The sequence below is a fragment of the Salmo trutta genome, chromosome 18, assembly GCF_901001165.1.
Source record: "Salmo trutta chromosome 18, fSalTru1.1, whole genome shotgun sequence".
In the NCBI taxonomy this organism is placed as follows: Eukaryota; Metazoa; Chordata; class Actinopteri; order Salmoniformes; family Salmonidae; genus Salmo; species Salmo trutta.
Genome location: NC_042974.1, coordinates 42,955,176 through 42,970,625, shown reverse-complemented (window position 1 = coordinate 42,970,625; position 15,450 = coordinate 42,955,176). Strand labels below are relative to the sequence as shown.

The following is a 15,450-nucleotide window of genomic DNA, read 5'->3' as shown; positions in this document are numbered from 1 at the left end:
CCCAGGGTCCGTGCTCATCTACGTGAACGTGCCTTAGGCATGCTGCAAGGAGGCATGAGGACTGCAGATGTGGCCAGGGCAATAAATTGCAATGTCAGTACTGTGAGATGCCTAAGACAGCGCTACAGGGAGACAGGACAGACAGCTGATCGTCCTCGCAGTGGCAGACCACGTGTAACAACACCTGCACAGGACCGGTGCATCCGAACATCACACCTGCGGGAGAGGTACAGGATGGCAACAACAACTGCCCGAGTTACACCAGGAACACATAATCCCTCCATCAGTGCTCAGACTGTCCGCAATAGGCTGAGAGAGGCTGGACTGAGGGCTTGTAGGCCTGTTGTAAGGCAGGTCCTCAGCAAGCATCACCAGCAACAACATCGCCTATGGGCACAAACCCATCGTTGCTGGACCAGATGCGACTGGCAAAAAGTGCTCTTCACTGACGAGTCGCGGTTTTGTCTCACCAGGGGTGATGGTCGGATTCGCGTTTATCGTCGAAGGAATGAGCGGTACACCGAGGCCTGTACTCTGGAGCGAGATCGATTTGGAGGTGGAGGGTCCGTCATAGTCTGGGGCGGTGTGTCACAGCATCATTGGACTGAGCTTGTTGTCATTGCAGGCAATCTCAACGCTGTGCGTTACAGGGAAGACATCCTCCCTCATGTGGTACCCTTCCTGCAGGCTCATCCTGACATGTCCCTCCAGCATGACAATGCCACCAGCAATACTGCTCATTCTTTGCGTGATTTCCTGCAAGACAGGAATGTCAGTGTTCTGCCATGTCCAGCGAAGAGCCCGGATCTCAATCCCGTTGACCACGTCTGGGACCTGATGGATCGGAGGGTGAGGGCTAGGGCCATTCCCCCAGAAATGTCCGGAAACTTTCAGGTGCCTTGGTGGAGGAGTGGGGTAACATCTCACAGCAAGAACTGGCAAATCTGGTGCAGTCCATGAGGAGGAGATGCACTGCAGTACTTAATGCAGCTGGTGGCCACACCAGATACTGACTGTTACTTTTGATTTTGACCCCCCCTTTGTTCAGGGACACAGCTGCATTAAGGGGGGGGGGGGGGGGGGGGGGGGGGGGGTGGTTGGATGGGAAAATTTGGACAGAGACACAAATATCATAGTTATGAAGGAACTAATCTGAGGATACCAAATTGATTTCCGGGCACCGCCGAGTTCCTCTAATGATTTTACACTGCCAGTCAGGATCAAGAGATACACACAGTGCATACACTACACACACACACAATACATATGTACACACACACTAGCGGTCAAACACACACACAGCATGTCATTGCTAAGGGTGGCGGGCACAGATTTGCGCTGGTTTCAATAATAATAAGAATCTGTGTAAAGCTGGACTATTTTGGCTTGTGTGTGTGGTTGCTAGGCAGGCACAGTGGTGATTCTGGGAGGGGGGTGTCCATGTTGCCACATTGGTGGTTGTGTGCCCAAATGCCCGAGACATTTTAACAAACTCCTTGTAAGGTTGCTGTAAGGTTCGATATGCCCTCCATCGTTCTCTGTCCAGGGCTCATGTCGTCTAGTCAGCCCTGCTCTGCTCTGGCCTACTTGGCCTAATGAAGGTCTATGGCACAACTGATGAGGATTAATTGGTAGACCCAGAATGGGTCCCAGCAATGCACAGTCAGAGGATTTACCTGATCAGGAACAACATGGACAGGCATTTTCTACAGAATGTCCTTTTTAAAGAAAGAAAGATAATTGCAGTTGGGACTCTGGAGCTCGGATGTAACCCTATAAACCAATGGTATTCCAACTTTTTTCGGAGGGGACCCCATTTTTTTGCCAGAAGTTCTACCGACACCACCCTAAATCTAATGACGCAACCTTAAAATGGGTACATTTAGGTTTTTACATCAACAAATAACCTTCAATTCATTATTTCAATTCCTTATCAGCATGAAATCCAATAAATAAATCTACTCAATCAAATTGTATTGTTCTAATTATCCATCTCAAAAACGTTTGTACTGTATATTGTCCTACATAATATGTCAAAAAATGGATTCTTATATATTTTGCCGACTCCAGTAGGGGTCGTGACCTTGACTTTGAATACCACCGCATAGACAGTTGGGCCAGGAGTTTTTCCTGGTCAAGAAAATCTCTTGTTAACCTAACTATGAAGGTGTCCATAAAACTCTCTTGGCTTTGCTCATAATAGTTGACCTTTATCACAATGACAGAGATATATTTGGCCTAAATACAGGACAGGATTGTTGGTGTCTCCCATTGGTGTTGCCAGGTGAAGAGCTGCATTGTGAGTTGGTTAAGTAGGAATGTCACCTTGACCATGTCAGAGCAGAGCGGCAGACAGATATGCAGCCCCCTGGACCTCTTCCAACTCAATTTTTTTTTGACTGGACTCTCAGTCATCCTGTCAGCAGAAACATTAGCAAAATATACGAGCACCTCGCCCAGTCCCAGCCAGCCCATATACAGCCCAGCCAGTCAGCTGCCTTCCCTGCCCTCAGCAAGAGAGAACTCTGGCTTGTATTGGCCAACAGACAGAGCCAATCTCAACGCTGGACATGTGTTCTGTCCTTGTAAAAGCTTTCAGGATGATGAGGGCTAATTGACTTGGAGTACTCTTGGATGTTGTTAATGTGCTGGTGGTTAAATAGTTTAGCACTCTGTGCCATCGCACCCCATTGTTGAGGATGAGTATGGACGGGATGACACTCTAGGGGTGGCTAGGGTTGACTTTTAGAAGAGGACATTGTCTGGATTAAATAGGATATCAGCTTTCGCCATTTTAAATCAAATCAAATGTTATTTGTCACATGTGCCGAATACAACAGTGAAATGCTTACTTACAAGCCCTTAATCAACAATGCAGTTTTAAGAAAAAAATGAAATAAAATACAAATAGAAATACAACAAATAATTAAGGAGCAACAATATAATAACAGTAGCGAGGCTATATATAGGGGGCGCCAGTACAGAGTCAATGTGCGGGGGCACCGGTTAGTCGAGGTAATTGAGGTAATATGTACATGTACTGTAGGTAGAGGTAAAGTGACTATGCATGGATAATAAACAGAGAGTAGCAGCAGTGTAAAAATGGGTGTGGGGGAGGCGGGCGGGCAATGCAAATAGTCTGGGTAGGCATTTGATTAACTGTTCAAGAGTCCTATGGCTTGGGGGTACAGGCAAAGAGAGCTACATGTTCCATAATATATCTGTCTGATTTACTTCAGTTTAGTTCTCCTTTGTAACAGAGAGTGGCCACTGCCTATAGTGTGTGCTACTCTTATAGTGTATGTGGGTCTGCGTCACTGTCCTTGAGAGGAGGACCATACGTTAGATGCGCTGCATCTCTTTTGTGTTATGAATGTGGGGCTGCAAACGTTTATGTAAGGCCCCAAGCTTTTCCCACAAACCCCTGCTCCAACAAGGCTTTCTACTCAGAGAATTGTTGAACTGTTAGCACTAAAAACTGAACAAGTGAACAGATTTTTCAAACTATATTAGGACTTTTTCCAAAGCAAGTCTGCGTAAAGCAGACACATTCAGATAAACATTCTTCAAACAAGCACCCTGGGACTTCATTACACTGCACCGTCAGAGCAAAAGACTTGATTAAAAACCAGATTTTCGGTGTGATGAAACCATAATCACAAAGACCTTTCATACTGTGATTTAATTAAACAAATACATATTTTTATATTTTATTTTTTATTTAACCTTAATTTAACTAGGCAAGTCAGTTAAGAGCAAATTCTTATTTACAATGACGGCCTACACCGGCCAAACCTGGGCGACGCTGGGACAGTTGTGCACCGCCCTACGGACTCCCAGTCACGGCCGGTTGTGGTACAGCCTGGATAATACACAGGTGCAATTACAGCTCCTGTCATAGGAGCTGACCTGTCTTGACCTCGTGGCTGGCCATGTTACAGCTGATGTTGTAAACCCTGAGATCTGGGGAGTCCCTGGGATCCTCTCTCCCTCCAGGATACAACGCCTTATTAGGAGAGAGAGAGAGACTGGGAGAAAAGGAGGGAGAGGGAGAGGAATCATTCTACACAAATTCTAGAGTTAGGGCTAGCCACAAAACTGAGGACAGACAGATATGGAAGTTTTCACTGGCCCAGTGGTTCTCCATGACACAGAAGTAGGCTGGGTCTGACGCAACATGTTCTGTAAATATGCTGTGTAGGCCCTGTTTGGAGAGGAGAAACTACCTCCCAAAGAAGGAGAGTTTATGAAAGTTAATCGAACGGTTACTTACCATACACATCATCAATATACCCTAACGCACAGAGAGATATACAGACAGGCAGATAGAGAGACATGCAGACAGACAGATTGGACCCAGGACATGAAGCAGCCATCTATAAGCGTGAGAAGTCTAAAAACAGACCACCAGGGTCTCTGAGAAATGACCAGCTGCTATGAGATTTGAAGGATGCTCATTTAGCTTCCTGAATAAGTCAAGAATTTCTAAAAACAGATGCAGTCAATCTCTTTCAATATTAAAAGGCTATTTATATCATACTGTCTAATCGTTTCTCTCATGGTCAGATGCGGGCTCTATCATGTGGAGTATGTCCAGATTCTGAAATACACATTTTCACGTTCATTTATTCAACATTAATTGAACATGTTAATATGAACATCTCAAAACGATCCTTTTATATTTAGTTCATTATAAGACATATTGTTTGGAACAATATACTATATTCTGTTACATTTAATGAGCACCACCAACACAGTGAATGGTAAAGGGAACTCCCTCTGCTGGTGATTTGCTGAAAGTGCAATCCTAAAGGAGATTGGTATTATTTATCCTTTATTTAACTAGGCAAGTCAGTTAAGAACAAATTCTTATTCACAATGACGGCCTACCCCAGCAACTCTGGGCCACCCTATGAGACTCCCAATCACAGCCGGTTGTGATACAGCCTGGAATCAAACCAGAGTCTCTAGTAACACCTCTAGCACCGAGATGCAGTGCTTTAGACCGCTGCGCCACCTGGGTTAACGACCTATGATATCAATTACTATGTACATTTCTATGTATAAAATGGGTCATATCATTAACAGTAGCAGAGAGAACACTCTGGAAATGTGATGTGTTTGATGAGAATAATGTTCAAAACAATATGTCTAAAAATAAGCAAAATCTAAAAGGGTCGTTTTTAGATATACATATTAATAGTTTTAATGTTGAATAAATGAAGGTGAACATTTGTACTTCAGATTCTAGAGCACACTACAAGGAGTATAATCACACCCAGATGTTGTCTGCATCATGTACAGTTTACAGATCATAAGGCCTTACAGGAGGCATGTATAGGTCTAGATCTGAAAAGGGCCTAAAATGGCCCTTTTTAAAGAAATGGATTGTGACACAAACGTAAAGAACATTTCAAACATCCTTCCTCCCGATGAAGTTTCTTTGTGAGAATTGCCAGAACAATCTGAGATAGCAAAAATATTTTCCACTCCTGCTGGCGTGGAATCGCCCCAGAGCAACATCCAGGCCTTCTGGCGCCAAAATTGTCAGTTGAAACTAATAGAAGCCAAAGTATTTTAGGCAGGGAACAACAGAGCTGCATGGGGACATTGCTACTATCCCCGTGGTAACATATTGCAGTTAACAGCTTCAGCAATGTTTTTCTGTTGGCCTCTGCCTGGACTGATTTCAGCTTGAAAAAGCTGTGGTTATTGTATATGGTTACAATACAGAGTGATTATTAGACTGGTTATGCCTTAAAGGCCCAGTGCAGTCAAAAAATCAATTTCCCTGTGTTTGATTTATATTTCCACACTATGAGGTTGGAATAATACTGTGAAATTGTTAAAATTATGATAAATCCCTTTTAGTGTAAGAGCTGTTTGAAAAGACCGCCTGAAATTTCTGCCTATTTTGCTGGGATGGAGTTTTGGCATTCCATGGTGATGTCACCAGGCGGTAAGTTCCAAACCTCTGCCATTAACAGCTAGTTTTCAGTTTTCTCCTCCCCACTCAAACCACTCCCAGACAGTCTTAGCAAAAGTCTTGCTTGAGAAATTGCTCTATGCTAAGAAGCAATTTTTGTTTATTTTTGACCATTTTATTTTAAAACACAGTAAGGTACTTAATTGTTATCTAGAAATGATTTTATATTGAGATTTTAAAAAAGGCTGCGTCGTACCTTTAAGATATGAAACCGCAAAATGAAAACAGGCCACTCACACTTTGCACCCACGCTCACACACACACACACACACACACACACACACACACACACACACACACACACACACACACACACACACACACACACACACACACACACTCATATAAACGCCTTTGTTTTGTCTGAATCTAAAATCCACCCACCCACAATCTGCTCACACAAACATTTAATGGATTTGCCACCCCAAAGGCCAACCTTTTTGAAAAAACAGCTACTTGTTAGTGGGTTTTGGATTTTGTATTGTTTTCTTACTGGGCCATTAAAATGTCTGGGTAAAACCGCAGTAAATCCACAGTACCAGTACCAGACTCTGGTGTCGTCAACGTGACGGAACACTGTGTAGACTAGGTGAAACACTTACAAGCCGGAGGAACACCAAACTGACACACTGCATTTTTCCGAGCATTAAAAAATGTGTTCCCTTCTAACCTGAATTTTCCAATCCAAATACGTCCCGATCTGTTGTGTGTTACGTTTTATTGCTTCCTGTGTGTGACAGGGGAAACTCCTAACTCCTAGCTCCTGCTCCGGAGTAAACTGCCTCCCTCGCCTGCCTGCATGCTGCCTGCTAACGCTCACAGCACCATGGTAACAAGCTGGACAAGCCACAGGGCCTCTCTCTCTGCTCTCTCACTCTCTGCTCTCTCTCTCCCCCTCTCTTTCTCTCTCTGCTCTCTCTCTCCCCTCTCTTTCTCTCTCTGCTCTCCCTCTCCCTCTCTTTCTTTCTGCTCTCACTCTCTTTCGTGAGAGCTCTGATTTACTGTACTGTTGGATTGGTGGGTTGGCGTGCAGTAGCATCATTTAAATTAGTGTTTCATTAGCATAGTGTACTCTTAGCTACTGTATCATAGTTTATTTTATAAGTGTTGTGGGGCTGTTAGAGTTCAAATCTGAATCTCTCTTGTTTTATAAGTGTTGTGGGGCTGTTAGAGTTAAGATTTTAATCTTAATCTCTCTTGTTTTATAAATGTTGTGGGGCTGTTAGAGTTAAAATCTTAATCTTAATATCTCTTGTTTTATAAGTGTTGTGGGGCTGCTAGAGTTAAGATCTTAATCTCTCTTGTTTTATAAGTGTTGTGGGGCTGTTAGAGTTAAGATCTTAATCTCTCTTGTTTATAAGTGTTGTGGGGCTGTTAGAGTTAACATCTTAATCTCTCTTGTTTTATAAATGTTGTGGGGCTGTTAGAGTTAAAATCTTAATCTTAATCTCTCTTGTTTTATAAGTGTTGTGGGGCTGTTAGAGTTAAGATCTTAATCTCTCTTGTTTTATAAGTGTTGTGGGGCTGTTAGAGTTAAGATCTTAATCTCTCTTGTTTTATAAGTGTTGTGGGGCTGTTAGAGTTAACATCTTAATCTCTCTTGTTTTATAAGTGTTGTGGGGCTGTTAGAGTTAACATCTTAATCTCTCTTGTTTATAAGTGTTGTGGGGCTGTTAGAGTTAACATCTTAATCTCTCTTGTTTATAAGTGTTGTGGGGCTGTTAGTGTAAGTGCTTGGTTTGGCTATTGTGGCAGTGGTTTGAGGTTAGCTACTCATTTGGCTACGTGTGCTATGCCAGTACCGTATCACTAGGTAATTTAGCACCTTAATTGGCCAATTTAATCATATCAATGTGGTAATAAAGCAGTGAGGTTCTGTGGGGTTTCTAAGTATTGTCTGTGTGGTTGGTCTGTCTGTGTGAGTTAGTTTGATGTCTTCACTTTCCGTTTGGTGGTTTGTGCTGAGTCTATTTCTATCTCTCCCATTAGGCATGTGAGGAGATGTCAGCAAGCAGCCCTTTAGCCCAACGCTCAGCTGAAATGCGCCCCCCTCTGATGCAGCACTTTGTGTGTGTATGTGTGTGTGTGTGTGTCACTGCGTGTCACACTCTTGACAGGGCATAGTCCTCAGACACCAGTGTCACCCGGACGCGATGCTATGATATTGACAGGCTGCTCCTTTTTAAACACTCCAGGCTCTCTGTGGGAAAAAGGCTTTTGAATGAATAACATCAAAACAGCTCCTGGAGACAGTGGGAGAGGGTGTGGTTGTTTTTGCTTTTTCTAACAAAGTCAGCTGAAGGTCTGCAGTGTGTGTGCGTGTGTGTGCATGTGTGTGCGCGTGTGTGTGTTTTTGGTGGCTGTGATCCCCTACGATCGCTGAGGGGCAGTGTACCACCCTAGTGGTACCACACTAGGGTTCAGAGGTTGAATCTCCCCCAGGCCACACCTGTCTCAATGTCACTATATAAAAAGACCCCTGTACGAGCCCTGCTGACAGATGCACAGACACAGAGATAGGCAGGCAGAGAGATGAGCAGACAGACAGAGCTCCATCAAGCTGCATGCTGAGGCTCTGGGGTTGATGGGCTGGATACAGTAATATGAGGGCTGGTTGTGTCTGTTCTGTTCTCTGATTGGTCGGAACTAGCTTTCCATTTAATGGCTATATCCTGTGATTAGGCTGCGGCCCTGTGGCTTGAGCTGTGGCCAGCTCCAGGGAGCTGCAGTCAACCAGTTAAGGGCTTTGTGTTTTATAAATGTGTTTATAAATGTGTTTATAAATGTGGTTTATAAATGTGTTTATAAATGTGTTTATAAATGTGTTTTAGAAATGTGTTTTATATATGTGTTTATAAATGTGTTTATAAATGTGTTTTATAAATGTGTTTATAAATGTGTTTTATAAATGTGTTTTATAAATGTGTTTATAAATGTGTTTATAAATGTGTTTATAAATGTGGTTTATAAATGTGTTTATAAATGTGTTTATAAATGTGTTTTATAAATGTGTTTATAAATGTGTTTTATAAATGTGTTTATAAATGTGTTTTATAAATGTGTTTTATAAATGTGTTTATAAATGTGGTTTATAAATGTGGTTTATAAATGTGTTTATAAATGTGTTTATAAATGTGTTTTATAAATGTGTTTATAAATGTGTTTTATAAATGTGTTTATAAATGTGTTTTATAAATGTGTGACTGATTGAAGCCAGTCCTTAAAGGCCCAGTACAGTCAGAAACGTGATTTCCCTGTGTGATGTTTCCACACTATGAGGTGGGAATAATACTGTGAAATTGTGGGATGGAGTTTTGGCCTGCCTGGTGAAATCACCAGGTGGTAAATTACTTACAGTAATAGACCAATAAGCAAGAGAGTTCCAAACCTCTCTGCCAGTAACAGCTAGTTTTGTTTTCCCCTCCCCACTCAGACCACTCCCAGACAGTCCTAGCAAAATTATTTTTGACCATTTGAATGAAAACAATCACAGTAAGGTACTTCATTGTTACCCAGAAATGATTTGATATTGAGATAAAAACCGCTTGTGTGTGTGTGTGTGTGTGTGTGTGTGTGTGTGTGTGTGTGTGTGTGTGTGTGTGTGTGTGTGTGTGTGCACGCCTGTGTGTTAACACGCTGTCACGCTGCTCCAACCACAACACAGTAAGATGAATGACCAGAACAGTATGGAGAAGTGAACATGTTCATTGCATGACCCAGTAAGTATTAGAGAAACACTGGTGGTGCGCTGGATATGAAACTGATCGTGTACAATATAGACTTGCTCTAGTACTCCCAATAAACACATGATATGAAATGAAAGCTGTGCTGAAACTGTCTGTTTGGTGAATGTTATTGCCCTCTGTAACTATACAGCCATAAGAGCCAACATCCCATTTCACTGTTTCCTATTTCCATGGATGGATTAGCTACAGTGTGTGTGACTGCATGTATACCTAAATGTGTTTAGGGGATTGTGTGATGTGATTTCCTTCCATCAGTAGAAGTACTGTACAGTGTCTCCGTAACTGCTCCAGGGCCAATAGGAGCCACGAGTCTCACCTTGCGTATGTGAACCTCATCCGGCACAAATGTCATATTTCATTATCAGCACTGTTTTATGTAAGCTCCTGGCAGCTCACACCTCTGTGTTCGCACGCACACACACACACACACACACACATACACACTCAGCCATGAGGGACTAGGGGTTAGCTTTGCACACACGCACGCACGCACACACACACACACACACACACACACACACACACACACACACACACACACACACACACACAGCCATGAGGGACTAGGGGTCAGCTTTGCACACACACACACACACACACACACACACACACACACACACACACACACACACACACACACACACACACACACATCTATCTCACTCTATCCTAACCTAATGATGTACTCTACTGTGTCACTACAGAACCATTTTGCCAAGATCTGGAAACAATCTACACTAGAGCTGTTTTGGTGACCAAACACTGCGTTGCTGTAACAACCCAGGGATGTACTGTAGAGTGCATGGATTTGTCATTGAAAAGGATGAATGAAAAAACATGAACTTATTTATTAATCCAAAGATTGTGTACTTTCCACCTCTCCTCTCAAGTAACAGTGTCAGATTGGCCGTAGAATCGATCCCTACAACAGATGTATATTCACTATTCAATAAATGTTCATCTGCCAGATAAATAACAGACTGTTTGTAAGAGTTGGAGTTTTATTCTTCTTTTTGCATTTCACTTTATTATTTAAATATACCCAAAGCATTACTTATGTAATTTAATTATGATTTAACCCTACTATAATTGAGGAATTAACCCCCCACTGTGCATTTCCCCCAGTTAATGAAAGGTAATCAGCGGTGAACATTGGTAAATTAACATTAGCCTAATTGGATAATTGATCATATTTTATCACTAAAAACATTTGAACACCATCACACTGACAATGTCCCCCTCCTTCATTGATGTCATAATTACATATCCTTTTCTCCTCCCTCCTCTTCCTCTTCTTCTACCTTTCGTCTACTCCCCTCTTTTTGGGATGTGGGTGGAATTTCTGTGTTCAGGTTTCATTATGTTAGTAATCCCTGGGCGTAGGTAGAATGGCATGAATACAAGAGAAAATGAGAGAGAGAGAGAGAGAGAGTGAGAGTGTGAGTGTGTGAGAGAGTGAGAGAGAACAATTTTTATATTGGTCACATACACTAAGAGCTGTGAAAGAGGCTGTGGTTTTTTCTATCTCTCTCACTCCATCCTCTGCTGCCTCTCTCCATGGGCATTTCATACAGCTGCTCCTACACCCTGACTATATGGGCCTGATGTGTACAGCAATGACCACTCTTCTCTTAGTGGAGGAGTGGAAAATAAGGGTAATGCCTGTGAAATTGTGAGGGTGAGGGCAGAGTCATTTTCTGAAGGTCTCCCATGCCAGGCGCTTTGTGATTCCAGGCTGACTGTACTGTTGTCCCAGTGTGGGGCCAATCAAACTGCAAGGACATCTGGTGTTTTGATTGGCCTATGGGGCCGGAGGTCTCACAACCTTCTCAACATGAACAGAGGACACATACACACAGCCAGTGTGATTTCACAGCTTTTCAGATGTACAGTGTAAACATGAATTACTTAAAAAATGTTCTCTGTTTCTGTGTGTGTGTGTGCGTGTTTGTGAGTGAGTGAGTGAGTGAGTGTGTGTGTGTGTGTAAGAAATACTAAATTCCCTTATGTTGATGACTTTTTGCAAATCCAATCAGATTTCCACATTGATTCAACGTCATCACCTTTAATTATTTGGTTTAAATGACGTGGAAACAACATTGATTTAACCAATTTTTGCCCACTGGGATATCACCACTTGTCACTCCTGGACCAATAGAAAGAGATTAGGCTCTGGTCCAAATCTGTAACCAATAGCGACTGCCCTTCCTGATAACAGCCCATTGTCTCTGTCCAAGACCGCTGCCAAAACCAACACTGGGACTTACTCAAGCCTTTGATTCATCAAGAGATCAACAGTTTTATTCTGGCTCCTTGGATTCAATGTGAAATGTAATCCGTTGTCTCCTGTTACAAGAGTTGGCAGTGGTGTGTTCTGTGGGTATTGTTAAGGAGAGGAAGTAGTTAGATGTTTGAGGTGAGAGAGGGGTCACTTGGTGCTGCTACAAATGGGATAGAGGTGAGCTGGGTTTGTTATGGGGCGAATGAGGTTATTAGGAGGTGTTTATGAGGTGTTTTGGATTAGTTTGAGCAGTGATACAGCGGAAGGGAACATCTGGATGCCTGGATGTTGGAGGAAATGTCTAGCAAGGAGGGGTTTTGTAGAGGAAGAGGAGAATTAAGGGCCTTGCAGAGGGAAACAGAGTGAGTGATTTTATGCAGCGGAGAGGGGATTAGCTGACTGCCATTGTATATCGAGAGGAGGGAGGAGGGAGGAGGGGGTCAGAGAGGGAGTTTGATGAAGATGGGCAGCTCAAGTGGCAGTGATGTATTTTAGGAATGATTTATCAGAACACACTGGTTCACTGTTTCCAATTCATCAGAACGTAGGATCCCTCCATGGGCATCACTATTAGCATGGAGAGAGAGAGTGAGGGAAGGAGACAGAGAGAGAGGGGGGGGAGGAAAACAGATACAATTAAAAGTGTTTTTCCATTCAGCATTTCAGCCTCAACATTAGTATGCTCACACAGGACACACGTGTACACGTACACACACACACACACGAACGCACACACAAAGACCCAGAGGCACACACACTCACACACCAAATGAATAATAAGGAGTGTTTTACATTTAGGGAATATGCTGCATTAAAAGTGGTGAGTGCAATGCTACGGGGTCAGACCAGCAGAACAGGGCTGTTTTTCTCCCAGTAAACAGCAGAGTCTAACAGTCGGTTCACACCCTGCCTATACAGGCAACAGTACAGGGAGTTACAGGGAGACAACTATCCCTCTGATCTGGATTTTGGATGTTAACAAAACACTGCAAGGTCTCTCTGAAAGACAGGGTGACTATGGGTGCAGTTGCACCAATCAAATAGACAGTGCATCTGTAATGTATGGTTCTGTGTTTTTGCAGATAAATGAATGGTATTTGCTCTTGTCGTGACATAAGTTACAGTATGGGCCAGTGAGTGGTGTTAGCATATCTATGGAACGATACACAGTGTGAACTCTTGTGAGGGGAAGTGTTTTGCATACAGTATCTCACAGTATCCCCAAAGCCAACACCCCCTTTGGCCGCCTTTCCTTCCAGTTCTCTGCTGCCAATGACTGGAACGAATTGCAAAAATCACTGAAGCTGGAGACTTATATCTCCCTCACTAACTTTAAGCATCAGCTGTCAGAGCAGCTCACAGATCACTGCACCTGTACATAGCCCATCTGTAAATAGCCCACCCAACTACCTCATCCCCATATTGTTATTTATTTTTGCTCTTTTGCTCCCCAGTATCCCTACTTGCACATCATCATCTGCATATCTATCACTCCAGTGTTAATGCCAAATTGTAATTATTTCGCCACTATGGCCTATTTATTGCTTTACCTCCCTAACCTTACTACATTTGCACACACTTTATATATATTTTTATATTGTGACATTGACTGTACGATTGTTTATCCCATGTGTAACTCTGTGTTGTTGATTTTGTCAAACTGCTTTGCTTTATCTTGGCTAGGTCGCAGTTGTAAATGAGAACTTGTTCTCAACTATCCTACCTGGTTAAATAAAGGTGAAATAAAAAAATTAAAAAGTGTTGCCGTGGGTGATGAGGAGTCATTATGCATTGGGCCAGTCAGAGTGCCAGCTTAGCAGTTCTAGGATCAGTTTGTCAGACCCCACTCTGGGCTGGACCTTAAACACACTCAGATCTACTTATGAATAGTCAATACCTGACGGACCACTTCAACAGATGTGTGTGTGTGCCGGAAATCCAAATAGCTGTCATCACGTGTAATAAGAGATTTGGCAGAGGGATGAAGTGGTTTCAGAATGTGATTGCTTGGTTTGAGCGTGATATGTGATTGGGATGGAGTGAGATTTTTCCATCATTGGTCAAAACTTATATTCAAAATCATCTCAGATTTCTACCCATCCTCTTCTCCACATGCTGTCTTTCAGAACCCACTGTGGTTTGTCTCTACCTGTTGCCTGCTGCCTGCCTGTGTTCTGTTCTGTCTCTCTCTGTTTCCTCCTTTTATACTCTGACCTGTCATTTCCTCACTGTCTCTTCCTTCTCTCTTCTTCTCTTCTCTTCTTCTCTTCCTTTAGCAAATGTATAAAGGTCAGAATCATTGACGACGAGGAGTACGAGAAAAACAAGACCTTCTACGTGGAGATGGGAGAGCCTCGCCTGATGGAGACCAATGACAGTAAAGGTGGGGAAGATAGTCCTGGGGGTTACAGGTGGGGGGTCAGAATCTCCTACCCTGACCTCTGACCCTGGGCCTGGCGTCCACTGCACGGCGCTGCATTGCCCTGCACTGAACATTCACACCAGCAGGAGGCACCAAGAGGGCTAGGAGGATGCTACTGTAGGTAGAGAGCATTCATATCACCACAGGAAAGAGTAGGACTTCCAATTACACACAAACACACACACACCACGCAGCGTGCTCATCTGCCACTCAGTGTGCCCTCGGCGGAAGTGAACGTTCAGTGGCCCACCTTGGGTCACCGCCACCTCTCATTCCCACGACTGGTCAAGTGTGTGTGTGTGTGTGTGTGTATGTGTGTGTGTATGTGTGTGTTTAACATGCATGGTTCCAACCCAGCTGCCTTGTTGTCTTGTGTCCCTGCAGGAAGACCATAGCCATTAAAATACTTGACCGTGAGGAGTATGATAAGCACAGCTACTTCACCCTAGAGCTGCAGACGCCCTACTGGAGAACGAGAGGCTGGACAGGTGTGAGAGTGCTGAAAACTGAACACACTGGAGTTGGAGCTCACTTGGCTCCTCTTCTCTTTTATCCTCTCCTCCTTGACTTTGTTACTTTCTCGCTTTTCTGTTCTAATCTCCTCCTCCAAAGTCTCTATTTGACTCAGTGTACTCACACCTTTCCTCACCTCTCTGTCTCCCGCCTGGCTATCTGCGATTCTCACTTTGCTCAACTACCTGTGTCCGCTGACCTTAAAGAATTCCTACCTATAAAGACAATGCTCGTACAACCCTGCGTTAGTGCATTAGTGGACTTGTACTGTATGTGCGCTGGAATGGGTGTCCAAAATATGCCCGACGGAAATGTGGCATTCTAATGATGTCATATCAGTACAATAAGCTTACAGGATATCCTTCCCACAAGGTTGCATTATGTTATGTGGATCAGCAGCAGTGACAGAAATAAACAGTGGAGATAATTGCACAGATTAGATTGTTTATACCACCCACCACTCCTGGCCAAGAGTGTGTGTCTGTCCCACTGTGTTTATCCT

The 15,450-nt window shown here is 43.3% G+C and overlaps 1 protein-coding gene across 2 annotated transcripts in view; it reads left to right on the top strand.

The window, feature by feature from the left end:
- The window catches only part of LOC115153336 (sodium/calcium exchanger 1), a 180,317-nt gene that overhangs the window by 125,221 nt on the left and 39,646 nt on the right, over positions 1 to 15,450 (top strand). The window contains exon 3 of one of the 2 annotated variants that reach the window (XM_029698675.1): positions 14,820 to 14,923. In XM_029698675.1, the coding sequence (XP_029554535.1) occupies positions 14,820 to 14,923 (104 nt within the window). Of the gene's footprint in view, positions 1 to 14,289; positions 14,397 to 14,819; positions 14,924 to 15,450 lie in introns of both variants that reach the window. The other variant, XM_029698674.1, reaches the window with a different exon arrangement.